This window comes from Dipteris shenzhenensis, chromosome 26 (assembly GCF_047967505.1).
Source record: "Dipteris shenzhenensis isolate YYH24624 ecotype China chromosome 26, Dip_SZ_1.0, whole genome shotgun sequence".
NCBI lineage: Eukaryota > Viridiplantae > Streptophyta > Polypodiopsida > Gleicheniales > Dipteridaceae > Dipteris > Dipteris shenzhenensis.
Genome location: NC_141621.1, coordinates 25932468 through 25946919, shown reverse-complemented (window position 1 = coordinate 25946919; position 14452 = coordinate 25932468). Strand labels below are relative to the sequence as shown.

General features: G+C 43.9%; 1 protein-coding gene across 1 annotated transcript in view; it reads left to right on the top strand.

The window, feature by feature from the left end:
• LOC147884885 (E3 ubiquitin-protein ligase XBAT33-like) overlaps window positions 1–9398 on the top strand; it is a 35351-nt gene extending 25953 nt beyond the window's left edge. The window contains exons 9-10 of the mRNA XM_087397474.1: window positions 8028–8119; window positions 8727–9398. Coding sequence (XP_087253600.1) covers window positions 8028–8119; window positions 8727–9304 — 670 coding nt within the window. The 3' untranslated portion in view covers window positions 9305–9398. The remainder of the gene's footprint in view (window positions 1–8027; window positions 8120–8726) is intronic.
• Window positions 9399–14452: the final 5054 nt, after the last annotated feature.

Genomic DNA, 14452 nt, shown 5'->3' with positions numbered 1-14452 from the left:
GTTGATGAGGATGATAGCTGGCACGAGTCTATTATGTTCCCATCAGAAGGTTGCAAGGCACCCAAATATGCTAGCTTGTGATATCAGCTACTACCTCTAGAAACACTCTGGGAAAACTTAAGGGACATTTGCCTAGATGCCGGTGTGGCACTTGGATATTCTAGCATATGAGTGTCTTCCAACTAAAAGCATGCTTTCTCTCTAAGAGCCATGTTGCCATCCCCCAAGTGGACATGTGTTCCAAGGAGTTGATATTGAGTGAACAATGCTAGATCCCTGGAACAGAAGGGAAACTCCATAAGTATGTGAAGTCCTCTGTTGTTGTGTAGTATTGACATGTGCGATCCCTCCTCATTTGCTCTAGTCAATGAATAATGGGGATCCCTCCATGCACCACTAGTTAGAGAAGTTGCATGCACTAGTTAGAGAAGAGGTTGCATGGACCACTAGTCAGAGAAGACGTTGCGTGCACCACTAGTTAGAAGATGATCTTTCGCTATCAATGACTGGTCCAAAACCATGACCCCAACTTGGAGGGACCTTGTGTGGTATGTGGTGCAAGCTAGTCTAAAGTACTCTCTCACTAGTAGTAGGACTATCTTGCCTGAAATACATCTTTGATGCTTGGAACCAATTCGTCCTTGGATGTGGTGATTTTGGGGTGTTTGAAAGTTTGGCAACTTGCCCTTCTATCCACTCATGTGCATTGTGTACGTATACCCATTTCCTTTCATTTGCAATCCAGTGTGCATTGGGTCATTCTTATGTGCACAGGATGATGCTGGTAGAGAGGTGTTAGTACACCCTCGTCAAGCGCTTTGCGTTAGAGGCGACCATTGGTGTGATACAAGAAGGCCCTATTGAAGGAAGAGCTTCCAAGGCTTTGTGCTTGGAGTGAGTCCTCTAACGATGAGCTTGCCTAGGAGGGCTCTGCCCTGCATCTCCAGATCAATAATGCTTAGCTGTCCCCTACTTGGGGGAGGATTACTGCCTGCCAAGCAACCCTCGTATGGGTATCCCGTGTGCAGAGCAACCTCCTAATCTGTTGGGAAGCAACCCTCATATGGGTATTCCATGTATAATCTGATCTTGCCCATATCAAGTTTTGGACCAACATCGTCTGTTGAAGCACCGAGTGTCTCACCCTCTGTAGGTGGTTGGTAGTGTCCTCCACACGAAGGACTGTGTCATGACTTGACAGCCTGTGCAAGGAGAGTGCTCCTTACAACACTCTTCACAATTCCAAATGTGCTTGCTCGAAACAGGTGCAGATGGGGACGGCAGAGGTAGAGGCAGAGGCAGAGGCGAGGGAGCTGATGGGCACTAGGACAGAGACCAACTACTCACAGCTTGTGAGCAGGATGGCTAGAGGGGAAGTGACGGCAAGGTAGAAGGTTTTCTGGGTAGTGGAAGGAAGCAGAGGAGCGGAGCAGGTTGTGTCATGACTTGACAGCCTGTGCAAGGAGAGTGCTCCTTACAACACTCTTCACAATTCCAAATGTGCTTGCTCGAAACAGGTGCAGATGGGGACGGCAGAGGTAGAGGCAGAGGCAGAGGCGAGGGAGCTGATGGGCACTAGGACAGAGACCAACTACTCACAGCTTGTGAGCAGGATGGCTAGAGGGGAAGTGACGGCAAGGTAGAAGGTTTTCTGGGTAGTGGAAGGAAGCAGAGGAGCGGAGCAGGTTGTGAGAGCGAGGATGCAGGTGAATCACTGTAAGCATGCATTGCAAGTCACCCCCCTTGCGAAACATCAAGCCAAAAGACTTTGTGCCTCGCAAATATCTAAAGATGCGTTTTACAGCCTGCCAATGTATTGTCTTTGGGCTGTGCATGCATATATCTGCTCACCTGAAATACTGCATACTGGATATTGGGCTTGGTATTGCACAAGTATGTAAGGCATCCAACAGCCTGGCTGTAAAGTGTGACATCCATTGATTCACCTGCATCATACATAGTAAGCTTCAGCCTTGGCTCCATGGGAGTGGCAATAGGCTTGCAATCATGCATGTTGAACCTATCCAAGAGTTCCTGCACATACTTGGATTGAGACATAATGATGCCACGCTTGTCTTGTATAAACTGGATCCCTAAATAAAAATTTAACATGCCCAAATCTGTCATGTCAAATTCAGCTTTCAACTGAGCTTTGAAATCTGCAATTATATCCTCATTTGACCTTGTGAGCAGCATGTCATCTACATAAAGAATGATGACCAAAATATCCCCCCCATCTTCTTGATGTAGAGGGGTGGTCTCGACTGAAAGAGCCCCCCCGTGCGTGCCTTACTGCACTACGAGTTTTGCCAGGCAATGGGGCCTCAAGCCTACTCTCCCTGAGAGTCTGAAGCAACCAATTCGGGACTGTATTGGCTGCGTGTATCTCTTGAATCTCTTGCCTGACAACTTCATCCACACCCTGTGGAGGTACAAAATCAACTGGTGGCTGAATTGGGACATGTGGATCGGGAGGAGGTGGCTGTAAATTTTTATTTTTAGCATGAACCTCAGTTGGGGAACCAAATGCTATAGGAAGCATCCCCTCAAACACATTATCTGAAGAAGCTAGAATCTGAAATTCAGCATGTGTATGTGCTGAATTTTCAGAGAATCTAACATCTCTACTAACAAAAATCTTGCGTGAAGCAGGATTGTAGAGATGATAGCCTTTGCTCTGTGAACTATACCCCACAAAAATGCATTTAAGTGCCTTATCTGACAACTTGTGTCGAAACTTCGCAGGCACGTGGCCATATGCAACACAACCGAAAACTCTTTAATAATCCACTGAAGGCTTTCTCCCATGCCATGCCTCATAGGGAGTGATTGTCTTCAAAGCCTTTGTGGGAGCCCGATTCAACAAATAGTTGGCACACATGAGGCGTTCAAGCCAAAACCTGTGAGGCAACTTCTTACTTGTAAGCATGCATCTATCCATCTCTATGGCAGTGCGATTCTTCCACTCAGCTTTGCCATTCTGTTGAGGTGTAAGCCTCACTGTAAATTGATGCGTGATACCTTTTTCCTTAAAAAATGCCTCAAATTCATGAGACATATACTCTCTCCCTCGATCTGTGCGAAGTGTCTGTACCTTGAGTCCTGTCTCATTCTCAACCATAGCCACAAAGTGTTTGAAATGCATAAACACTTTTGATTTTGCCTTGAGACCATAGACCCAAGTGTAGTTGGTGAAGTCATCTATGAGTGTAACAAAATAAAGATAACCCCCAAAAGCAAGTGTCCTCGTGGGACCGCAGACATCACTGTGAATAAGCTGTAATTTCCGTGTAGCTTTCACTGCACCATCCTTCTTGAAAGGAAGTCTATGCATCATGCCAAGGATGCAACCTTCACATGCATGAGGAGGAGGCGACTCTAAAGGAGGCAATGCATCAACCATATCATGCCTCTGAAGTGTCATTAAGCTGCCATAGCTCATGTGCCCATACCTGGCATGCCATAACTCCGTATTTTGCATTGCAGCAGTGGCACTGCTCACTTATAATGCAAGATTGGATCTTTTTTCATATAAATCAAGCTGAAAAAGACCCCGATACAAAGTGCCAGACAACATCAAAGCATAGTCATTTTCCTTCTCTCTGACTACGCACTTATCATCATAAAAAACAACTAGAAATCCTCCTCTATTGAGAGAGGACACTGAAAGCAAATTCTTCTTGATATCTGGCACATAGAGTACATCTGAAATTCTGAAATCTGTGCCATCAGTGGATGTGAGAATAATGTTTCCCACTCCACACACTAAATAAGAAGAATTATTTACACAAGTCACCTTCTTTTTGGTAGGTGGAGGATGTAGAGATACAACAAGACTCTTCTTGGAAGTCATGTGCTTTGAAGCACCACTGTCAAAATACCAAGTATAAAGTGTCTCATTGACACTGAGAGAGCATGCATCCTTTGAAGGATCATAGCTGCAAGTCAAAAAAGCATAAGGGTCATCATCATTAGTGGCTGTAGCATTTGAACTACTCATTGAAAAATCTGAAGTGCAAGAGAGAACGGCATAGTGCTCTTCCACAAAGTTGGCTGCAACATCTCCCCAATCCCATTTCTTCTCTTTGGCTATGCGCTTCTTGCATTCTCCAATATAATGACCTTGCTTCTTGCAATAGTGACAAATGCCCTTCTTTTTTTGCTTATCTGCATCACCCTTTGCCTTATAAGAGGGCTATCTTGAATCAGCTTTATGCTGATGTGCGGGCTGATTGGCATGTGGCTTTTGCTGCCCTTTCCCCTTGGGCTTGAACTTGGAAAGCATGGCATGCTCACCAGCCCGGGTTGCCATATTTCTTCTTGTCTACTCCTCTTGCAACAGAAGTCCTACCAACTCGTGAAAAGAGAGAGGATTGCTGCCCCCCCTCAATGACAAATTCAGCGAGGTGTGAAATCCGAGATAGGACTTAGGAAGAGAATTCAGAGTGGTGGTAATCATTTGTGAATCCGGAATGACTTCATCAATATTCAGCGATTGTTCCCTCAAGTCTTGAAGCTTTGTGAGGTGAGAATTCATGGAATCTCCCTCATCCATATGCGTATGGGAAAGCTCTCGCTTCAGAAAGGAAACTCTGGCATCATTTCTTGCTACAAACATACTCTCTAGTATCTCCCAAGCTGCCATTGATGTCTTGCATGACCGAATGTGAGGTATAATGAACCTCTTGACAGAGAAAGAAATCACTGAAAGAGCTTGCAAGCTGCCATTGATGTCTTGCATGACCGAATGTGAGGTATAATGAACCTCTTAACAGAGAGAGAAATCACTGAAAGAGCTTGTGCATCTCTAGAGTCCCATCTTTTCTGCGCTACTGTGGGAGCTCTTGGAGCGGCTGCTCCAACTACTTGTGCTGCATTTGCACCTCTACCCCTGCCTCCTGCTGTAGAAGTGACAAGTGTAGCCACTGTATCTGGTCTTGCTTCATCTCCATTGACATACTCCCAAAGATGTCTGCCAACCAAGATATTGTGAACCATGAAACTCCACAAGGAGTAGTTGGTGCCATCCAACTTATCCTCCTGTGTGAGAACTCCGAACACCTCATTGGGGTTGTTCTGAGCCATTTTCACTAGATAATCTCAAAAAAACACAGCAAACTGACCAAGCAAAATCCCTTTCTGGGATGTCAAATGCACAAGTAAAATCTGCCCACAGTGACAATACTGTCATAGCCTATCAAAGGCTCAAAATGCACCAAAATGCTATGCTGAATGTCCAAAAATCTGCGAATAGAATCTGCAAAAAGTGGCAAAAGTCTGCAAATTGACTCGTACTGAGTCCAAAGCTGCTTGCAAACTTCCAAAATGCTCTTTTACCTGCAAAATTGCAACCCAAATGCAAAAGCTCCAATTTTGCGAGAAATTGCATACAGATGAGGGCAAATGATCTGAAAGCCCCAAATGTTGCATAAATTGCACTCTACCTGCAAAAGCCCCAAATTTCTCGAAAACTTGCAGATCAACTGCAATGTCTGCTAAAGCTTCAAATGTGCTCCCAAAAGCTAATCCAAACAATGGCTGAATGCACAACTGAACTTGTAAATGAACTCTATCCAGAAAATGATGAACAGCGGACACCTTCAGCCTGCAACGATTTGCTAGTACAGAACTGTACGGAATCTGTACAGTGTACGGACGGAATGTACGGAAACAGAGGTACGGAATGCAAGGCAGTACGGCCTGTTACTCCGTACGGTTGTACGGACGGCGAAACCTGTGCAAACGGCGCAAATGTACGGACGACACAGTTGTACGACTGTACGGCGAAATGCAGTACTGTACAGTTAGTACGGCCTGTACGGCGAAGTTCTGCATAGGTGTACGGACTGTAGCAGGCAGCTGGTACAGAATCCGTACAGTCGTACGGACTGTATGGAATGGAAACTGTAGGTCGCAATGAGGCTGTACGGAAGCTTGGCGATGGAGCTGAAATGCGGGAGTTGGAAGAGGAGAGCAAGGAACAGGTCCAGGAAGGAAGTGCTTTGATACTAAATGTGAGAAACGGAAGCAAGAGCAAGAGTGTGCAAAGAGAGAGTGAGCTGAACATAGTTCACTCCCCAAAATGTACTGAACTGAAGTGACTCAAGTGTAGTACAATGAAAGAGATCAGGGTTTTGTCTAAGTGACAAAACCCTATCTAATCACTAACCGTAGTTAGAGATTAGACCATGGTTAGGGGGAAAAACCTTTAAGAGGGAAAAGTGCCCCTAACTCGCTTATTACATTACATTGGCCACTGCCTAGAATATAATTAGAATTCTAACAACTAGCACGTGTCAAGGGCCCCTTAGCCTCTCTAATATTCACGTATCCAAGGTGCCACCATGAGAGGGGTTAGGACCACACAACGAGGCTCATATTTCCAACAGCCCCCCATATGTCTAACCCCACGAATGTAGAACTGCCAGTCAACAGACGCTGCACACCCACTCGGGGCCCGAACAGCCAATCATATATGGTTGCCCACTAAGAGCCCAGGCCGCCAATCAATACTGCACAGTCCACTGTCGCAGGCTATCAATTCCCACGCTTGTCTTCACATCACAGATGTAGACACAGCACACGAGGGTCATTACTTCCTGCATGTGCAGCCAGCTGCCAAAGAATCGCGCGTGTGCGCGGCTTTCTTGAACAGTAGTCATCACCACACATCATCACCACAAGTCCACAGGACAACCGCTTGCTCTGATACCAATGTAGGATAGCTACCACATGGCAGCTTCTCCTAGGATGTGCCGAGTTCGAGGGGTCCCATGCCCTCACCTCCTAGCCACGCATATTCTCCTTCAGCCCCCAGCAAAAGGCCGGCAGGACTTAAGGAGGGTTATATCACCACCTTATTATATACCAAGAATTCGTCACTTCACCATTGTATGTCATATTTTAATCCCCACTTCCACGTGCCAAGGGCCCCTTAGCCCCTCTAATATTCACATATCCAAGGTGCCACCATGAGAGGGGTTAGGACCACACAACGAGGCCCATATTTCCAACATGCTGTACAGGGATCAGTGGCTGTGCAAGAAAATGCAGACAGGACAGAAGGGCTGCAAGCAACACGTTTGTTTTGATAATGATGTTTGCAAACATTCAAACTGCACCACTAGCTCAATTGAGTAACAATGGGCGGGGCACATTTGTGTGGGTCCTGTTGGTTTTGCACTTTGAATTTCTTTCTTCGGGGTGATGTCCAGCAATTGTATTTCGTTCTAGCATAGCTTATTAAATTGAAAAACATGAGGTGGAAATGCTTCATATTTTGCTTTGCACGCCGTTCCTCTTTCTTCCTAAGGACCTTCCATGCATTATACTTTCCTGGACAAGATCAGTGGCTAGAATACATGAAGATGAGGGTCATGATGTGTAAAACTCAAAAGGAGCTCTACATCCCATATAAAAAAGAACTTTTTAAGGAATTTAGTAAAAGACGACTCCCTATCGCTACTCTGTGGTCTTTTATATCTGGGGTCATACGGTGGATGACACAAACTGAGACTGTTGTAGTCCTTTTGACGTAGGTGCCATTTTCTGTCAGAGATCGAAGGGGAAATTTTCAAAAGATAAGGCAAGGAAAGTTGCTCTTTCCCATGATTGAATATGAAGTGCATAAAAGGGAGGGCGATGGGCAAGTTCTGAGTTTAAAAAATAGAATGTGTATAAGGCAACCGTCTTGTCATGCAAATCAATTTGCATATATGGAGAAGTATTGGTCATAAATTTTATTGAATTGATAATGATTGACTATTGATGTGCCCACATACTGCAGCCAAGAAGAGGCATGCTAATTGAGCAAAGGCAGACAATCAAGTGATTGAGAAAGTTCTTGCTGCAGATGTGATTGACTGCATTTCACTGTGTCTTATCTTTAACATATGCATGACCTTGATTTTAGTATGCTTACTGATTGAATGCTAAAATCTAAGCTTATGATCAAGCTTATTTCTTGTTGAAGTAATTTGCAGTCTCTTTAGGAACTTGATCTAGGCTCACACGTTTAACTTTGGCAGGGATTATGGAATAAGAAGTGCAGAACCTCTTCCTGAAGGGAGTGATCATTGTGCTGTATGTTTAGAGTACAAGTGCACTGTTGCGGCAGAAGGTCTCTCTCACTCTCTCTCTCTCTCTCTCTCTCTCTCTCTCTCTCTCTCCCTCCTTGTGTCTGTGCACTTGTGTGCCATGAATTTGGAATTGGATGGATGTTTGTGTATCATCTCACTTGGACGACCTACACTTGAGATTGGATGTATTGATACGACTTGTTGAACTTTGTCCAGTGGAGAAGCATCTAAGCTCTCCCTATTGGATCTTCATGTATTGTATCTTGGTTGGTATCATAGACCTTTTTAAAATTTCTTGAACATGTTGATAAGCTCTCTCTCTCTCTCTCTCCCTCGCTCTCTCTAGCTATCTAGCTATCTATATGTGTGCGTGTGCATGCTTGCATGCATACACATTTTTGCTTGTGCACGTGTATCTATCTATGTATGTATGTATATATGCATGCATGCATTATGTATGTATGTATGCATGCCTGCATGCATACGCATTTTTGTGTGCATGTGTGTGTGTGTGCAGCGTACACGCTTGTACACACTCATGCGCTTGCACATAGTAACATCCCCACGTGGAAAAACTTGAATTCATTATGGTTTCTCTAACTTTGTCTTTTAAGTAGCTTATGCATGGACAATTTTCCTCTTGTGCAGGTTGTGGTCATGAGCTTTGTACCAAATGTGCCCTGTACTTGTGCTCCACGAGTAATATTGCCACGGTAGTGTCTGGTCCTCCAGGTTCTGTGCCTTGTCCTCTTTGCCGGCATGGTATCATCTCATTCATGAGGTTGGAAAGGTCAGTCAACGTAAAAGAACCTGCAGCATGCTCACTGGGTCTTTGCACATCTTATTCAGCAGAGACCTGTGATGGGAATAATCTCTCAGGTGCCAATACTAGAACAGGAAGGAATAAAATTTCTCCAATTTCAACCGAAACTTTTCGGGCAGTTACATGTGCAGGATTTTCTGGTTTGAGTTTGCCACTTTGCACATGTAATGAACTGCTCGGGAGCAAGCCTTCTCCAATTGTGCACTGCGGAAGTCTCAGTTCAGAGCAGAGCTCTCGGCAGAATATTTTGTCGCATGATGTGATTGATGATGCAGGGTTAAATGCTGTTATCCCAAGCTCCTCTCTAGAACAAGAGAGAGACGGAGATTCACTGGAATCCCCTAAATGGAAATTTGCCATAACCCCTTGGAAATGCCAGCTGACGTACAAACCATGTAACTGAAGGGTCCTCTGTATTTTTATTTGTTTTATCTCTTAAAGGAAATTTGTACTGATGACTAATCTTGATTCATTTGTAATGATAATGAACTTCTTTTCTTGCTGGATCATATTGGTGGATCCCCTGGAAAAACAGGAAAAGAAATTAAAGAAAGGTTAAAGAGTTTCTTTTTTGGCGTCCAAAAATCCAAGTACATAAATATTTGAAGATATTGCTAGCAAAGTTTGGACATGGCATGGGAAACATCTCAAAGTTGGGAACAAGCCCGCTTTCTTTCATCTCTACTCCCTCTGAATGAGCATTACCAATTTCTTTGCAAAAAAAAGAGCATTACCAATTTACATGTATGTATGTATCTATGATACCACAATAGGGGACCACTTACCAGGATGACTCTAGATGGTGTACACCCACTTTCCTGCCCCCCCTCAAATGATCCCTACGAATTTACATGTATGTATGTATGATGCTACGACTTGCCCACCTACCTTGACAATGAAAGCTACAAATTGGAATCACACTCTAAACTAAACTTTGATTGTGTCTGGCAAGGATTAACGTTCTAGAACTAACCAAAGTAGAAAGGAATTGAATAGTTGAGGTTGACATTAGCTTGAGAGGATTTATTCCATGAATTTGTCCCCTTTTGACTTGCCTCCCTTTATCTCGTCTCCTTGATACATACCATTTGAAGATGCAAATTTGCATTGCTAATAGAGCCATACATGACATGCAAATATGTTTATGGTGTTTAGAAACTCGTATTGAAAAATAATGTCTTGGATTTTTCATCCAAGTGACAACGTTGAAATCCTATGGATACTCCTAGAATTGATATGCACATGTTCTTTACTTGTTATGCAAGTATCTTTTTGAATAATATGCCTTGTTATATTACTGGATTCCTTTGTTGTCTTTTTGGCTTGCCACGTTTACAGTGGAAGCCTAAGTAATGGTGGCTCAGCTTGGGAAAGCGAAAATGGTTTTTTTTTGGGGATTTTATTCGTAAAATCTACGTGTTATGGGCTCGCGCAAATTACGGTCCACTCATATGCCTTGTTCTGTTTGGCGAGGATCTTTTCGTTGAGTTTGCATGCATGTTGGAGATTGCATGGTTTTGCATGCTTTTTTGTCGCGCCATCCCAGCCACTCTCTAGCTCCCTCAATGCAAGGTTCGTATGCGAGAGAAGGTCCTGGATGATCATCTCCTCCATCGATGAGCATGTCGTGGTCAGTCGGGATTAACTGTTGGACAGCCCTCTCATCCCCACGGCCAAGGGCGTTGAGTCCAAGGTCTTGCATAGCAAAAGGAAGGGGTGGACTACCATCGGCGCCTCACGGAGTTATAGTGGATAATCTTTCTCTGTGGACATCCGACATGCAGGCTTGTATTTTTGGCTATCGACGACGGACAAGGGGCGCGTCAATTGAACTTCGTAGTTTTGACGACTACTCGTGCACGATTTTTTTCTGTAGGTTTGCAAAGCTTTTCAGAAAGAGAATATGGGGGGTGTAGAGGAATTGTTGCCAACAGGGGCTCTTGGGTCGTATTATTGGCGTTCATTTTTGGCTTCCTCAACCGCGGAGTCCCTTGAACTTCAAGTACTGGTGCCTGCCACAGTGAATTTATCGAAGATTGCATCAGCATTGGCAAGCCCCCGTCCAAAAGCGTGAAGACGAAACACAGTTCGGTTCCCTTTGATGATCAGTGCACCACATGCGCGAACGTCAGAGAGAAGCTCGGATTCTCAACTACCCGTTGCTCTCAACCCGCTAAGGCCATTCATCTATTCTGTTGTAGATCGTACAACTTTTTCTGTGTGTGAACAGTTCTCTAGCGAACTTCATTACGTACCCTTTCGTCAAAAACGCTCTGGCGGAACAGATACTCTCACTGCATGGAGGCTATTATGATTTGGACTACAAATTGTCTGCGTCGAAGATACTCGAGTGACGGACAAATGCTATTGTGGTTCATTTTGCCTTGGTGATTTGCCAATACCTACGTTCTCGTAGTACATATCTTCGAATTTCGTTCAGTGAGTCATGGTTATGGTTGAATATTATTGTTCTGAATGCACTGCTCGCCATTCGTCATTGATCGAGTCTCGCCTATAGCTTTGGAATGGCGAGAGTAATTTAGCGCCTGTGTGGGTTATAGATTTCATAGTGTCTTGTATAGAAGAAGGGAGGGAGATAGATACACGCATGAGGTAGCGGCATTATAGGACTCTGGCTTTATTCTTGTAGAGGTTCAAGAACGAAAAAACAGGAGCACGAGGAAGAAGACTTGGTCGTGGGAGGCGGATTGCCCTACTTCGACACAATTTCAAGATCTTCTGGAAAAGGCTGCAGAAGGAAGGCCATGGAGCCCGTTTTAGGAAGAATTGGACACGAACAGGCTTGCTAAAACGACGGTCGCCTATATATTTGTGTTGGTATCGACCATGCATTTGCTTGACGTCCATCGTAGCGTTTGTTGTGTCTCTTTTCTATCCTTGCTTCTTCCACGACCACGTACTAGCAACCATGTCTGAAGCACACGAAGTTGGTTCCCAACACGAATATGAAGGCGATGGCAAGTCCATAGACACAAGCAGCGGAGAGTTTGAGAGAGGTCCACACTTATTCCGTATTCATTTCGAAATTCCTTTCAAATATTTGACGCTGTTTTCGAATGTATTATTCGTGACTAATATCTGTCACAAAATCCCGAAGGTATGATGAACATGCCTGAAGGTAAAACAAACTGCAAAGACGACGCTCAATCTCGACTACATGGTGCTCATCATTCCGTTCCTCTTTTTCCATTCCACTGTTCGGATTCCTGCATTCTTTTAAACGCACCTGATTGCCCTGCTTGCTCGAGAATCCTCCCATACGTCGCATGCTCATTTCAAAACCCACCTCCGCTTCCAGAGCTTTGCTGTCGTTGCCCTTCAGGAGACTGCTGAGGCTTATCTGGTTCTTGGAGGATACCAATTACCTGTGGCAATTCATACCAATACGGTCACCACCACTGCTTGGAGTCTCATCGTCTCTCTGATGCCTGTTCTTTGCATTGACTGTGAATTCTAGTTCTAGTCTGTAAGTTGATAACACTTGGGTTTCACGTTATGGAAGTGAGAGATACAAGGTTGAGCATCATTTGTTGTTCAAGGTGCGGCAGTTGCTTTTGATTGTCAGATCAATTTTGTGTCTGATTCCGGAATGCCGTCAATATAGAAATTTCTATCGACTGTTCATATGTCTAGGATAAATGCAATCTAAAAGCAATCTATTTGAGTGAAGATGCGTGCTCTCTGTGTATGCCCAAATCATCCACGCCTCTTCCACAATATTATGTGTCTGTTTTATTGCCACGGATGCTACCATTCACATTTTCTCTTGGACATGTTCTTTACCCGAGACATCTCCGAGCTCCACCTTCGTCTGATCATACCTCCCCTTTTTTGCTCCAGAAGAAGTACAGCAATCAACCAGCAAAACTAACGAACGCCTATGTGCACCCGACCAAGCTGGTCTTTCTGAAAATCATGCTTGCAGCAGACCAATATCCCAAAGACAATACCTCAAATGAAGGTCTTCACATTGTCCCCCTAGGAATCGATTGCGATTTAGTATAGTTTGGAAGTACAAGCATATGTTCTATCTATGATCATTGCATGATGCGATGATATTTTTTTAGGCCATTTGGGACACAGCAGAGGAATTAAAAAATCGAATGGAAAAGCGATTTTAACCAACGAACCCTTCAATCCGACAGCAGGTAATCAAAGTTCGATCTACATAGTTCATATGCTGCATACAACAATGGTTGCCTCGACTTTTTTGGATTTTGAATCCCTTCTTATACCAATGAGAGATGTTGTCCGTGCTCTGGCGGAACAAGGTTTGGTTTCTGCATCGGGCACTTGCCTCATAAAGACTTCATTTGCAAAGCCGTCATCCATTACTACCTTGCCCTTGAACCTCACCCCAAGGAAGGAGAGCGGTATCCGAAAGCACCCAAAGCCTACATTGAAGACCGCATTCCAAGCTGCAGCAAAGCAAGCATGTGCCGAGGATAAACTTTTATTGCTCTCTTTTTTTCCACCATCTTAGTTTCCCCCCATGGTTTTTCTTATTATTTTATTGCTAGTCCAGTTCGCCAAATAACATGCGACAAAGGCTTTGACACAAAACTAAAGTGCATAATAATTATAGACGTCAGGCCACCCATCGTCGAGGAAGAAAGTGCCTCGGAAGTTTTAGATGGTTGACATACTTACAATTGCGTTTTTCTTCATATGCATCTCCAAATAAGTTGTGAAACCTTTCACGTTTAATGTTGGAGAGTTTCAATACTTTACTTTTACAAACATAAGTTTAATATTGCTTACTAAGTACTGGAAAAATGGCTCCCTCTTCCAACACTTTCCACATGAACGGCATCATTTGCGATCGATGAATGCAATTGATTTGAATCTCATGCGGTTGGCATTTCTATTTGCCGCGGTCAAGATTATATCTAATGTTCAAATACACCCAAAGTGAACCCTTTGACTTTTCTCTTTCAATGGAAAAAGAACCACAACACTTTAATGTCCACGTTCACTATTAGCAGTACTGCAAGCGACTACTTTGTAGATGCAATTGAAGGACACCCTTAAGCTAAATGCTATGTAGAGTTGAGTGTTTTTCATTGGTTTTTATCTTGTTGAGATGAATTCTTGTACCCGCATTTGTTTTAACACTACGTTTATTTTGACATACAAATCTTGTTTTGGCATTAGAAATCTAGTAAAGCATAAAATCCAATAATGAACCAAACACCAACACTTTGTCACAAACTCGTGAAGAGCGGATACTGACATTAAACTTCTCCCAACACCATGTTACTCACCTGCAATGTTAACCATTTTTTCCAGCGAGCAACCATTGTGGTGCGCATTCTAGCAACAATACCTGAAGAAAATTTGAGCCCCTCAAATGTGCTGCAGTTTGAAACTGCACTCATTGATGGAAAGTGTCCTAGCAGAGATGATATGCTCGCATCCACGCATGCAGCAAAGATGATGGCTCTCCTTGTGCTTCTAATAAGCACACTATCTGAGTTTGTGTCATATCGCTTTGCTTTCGAAGGCAAAGCACTTGCGAAACACGGCACAT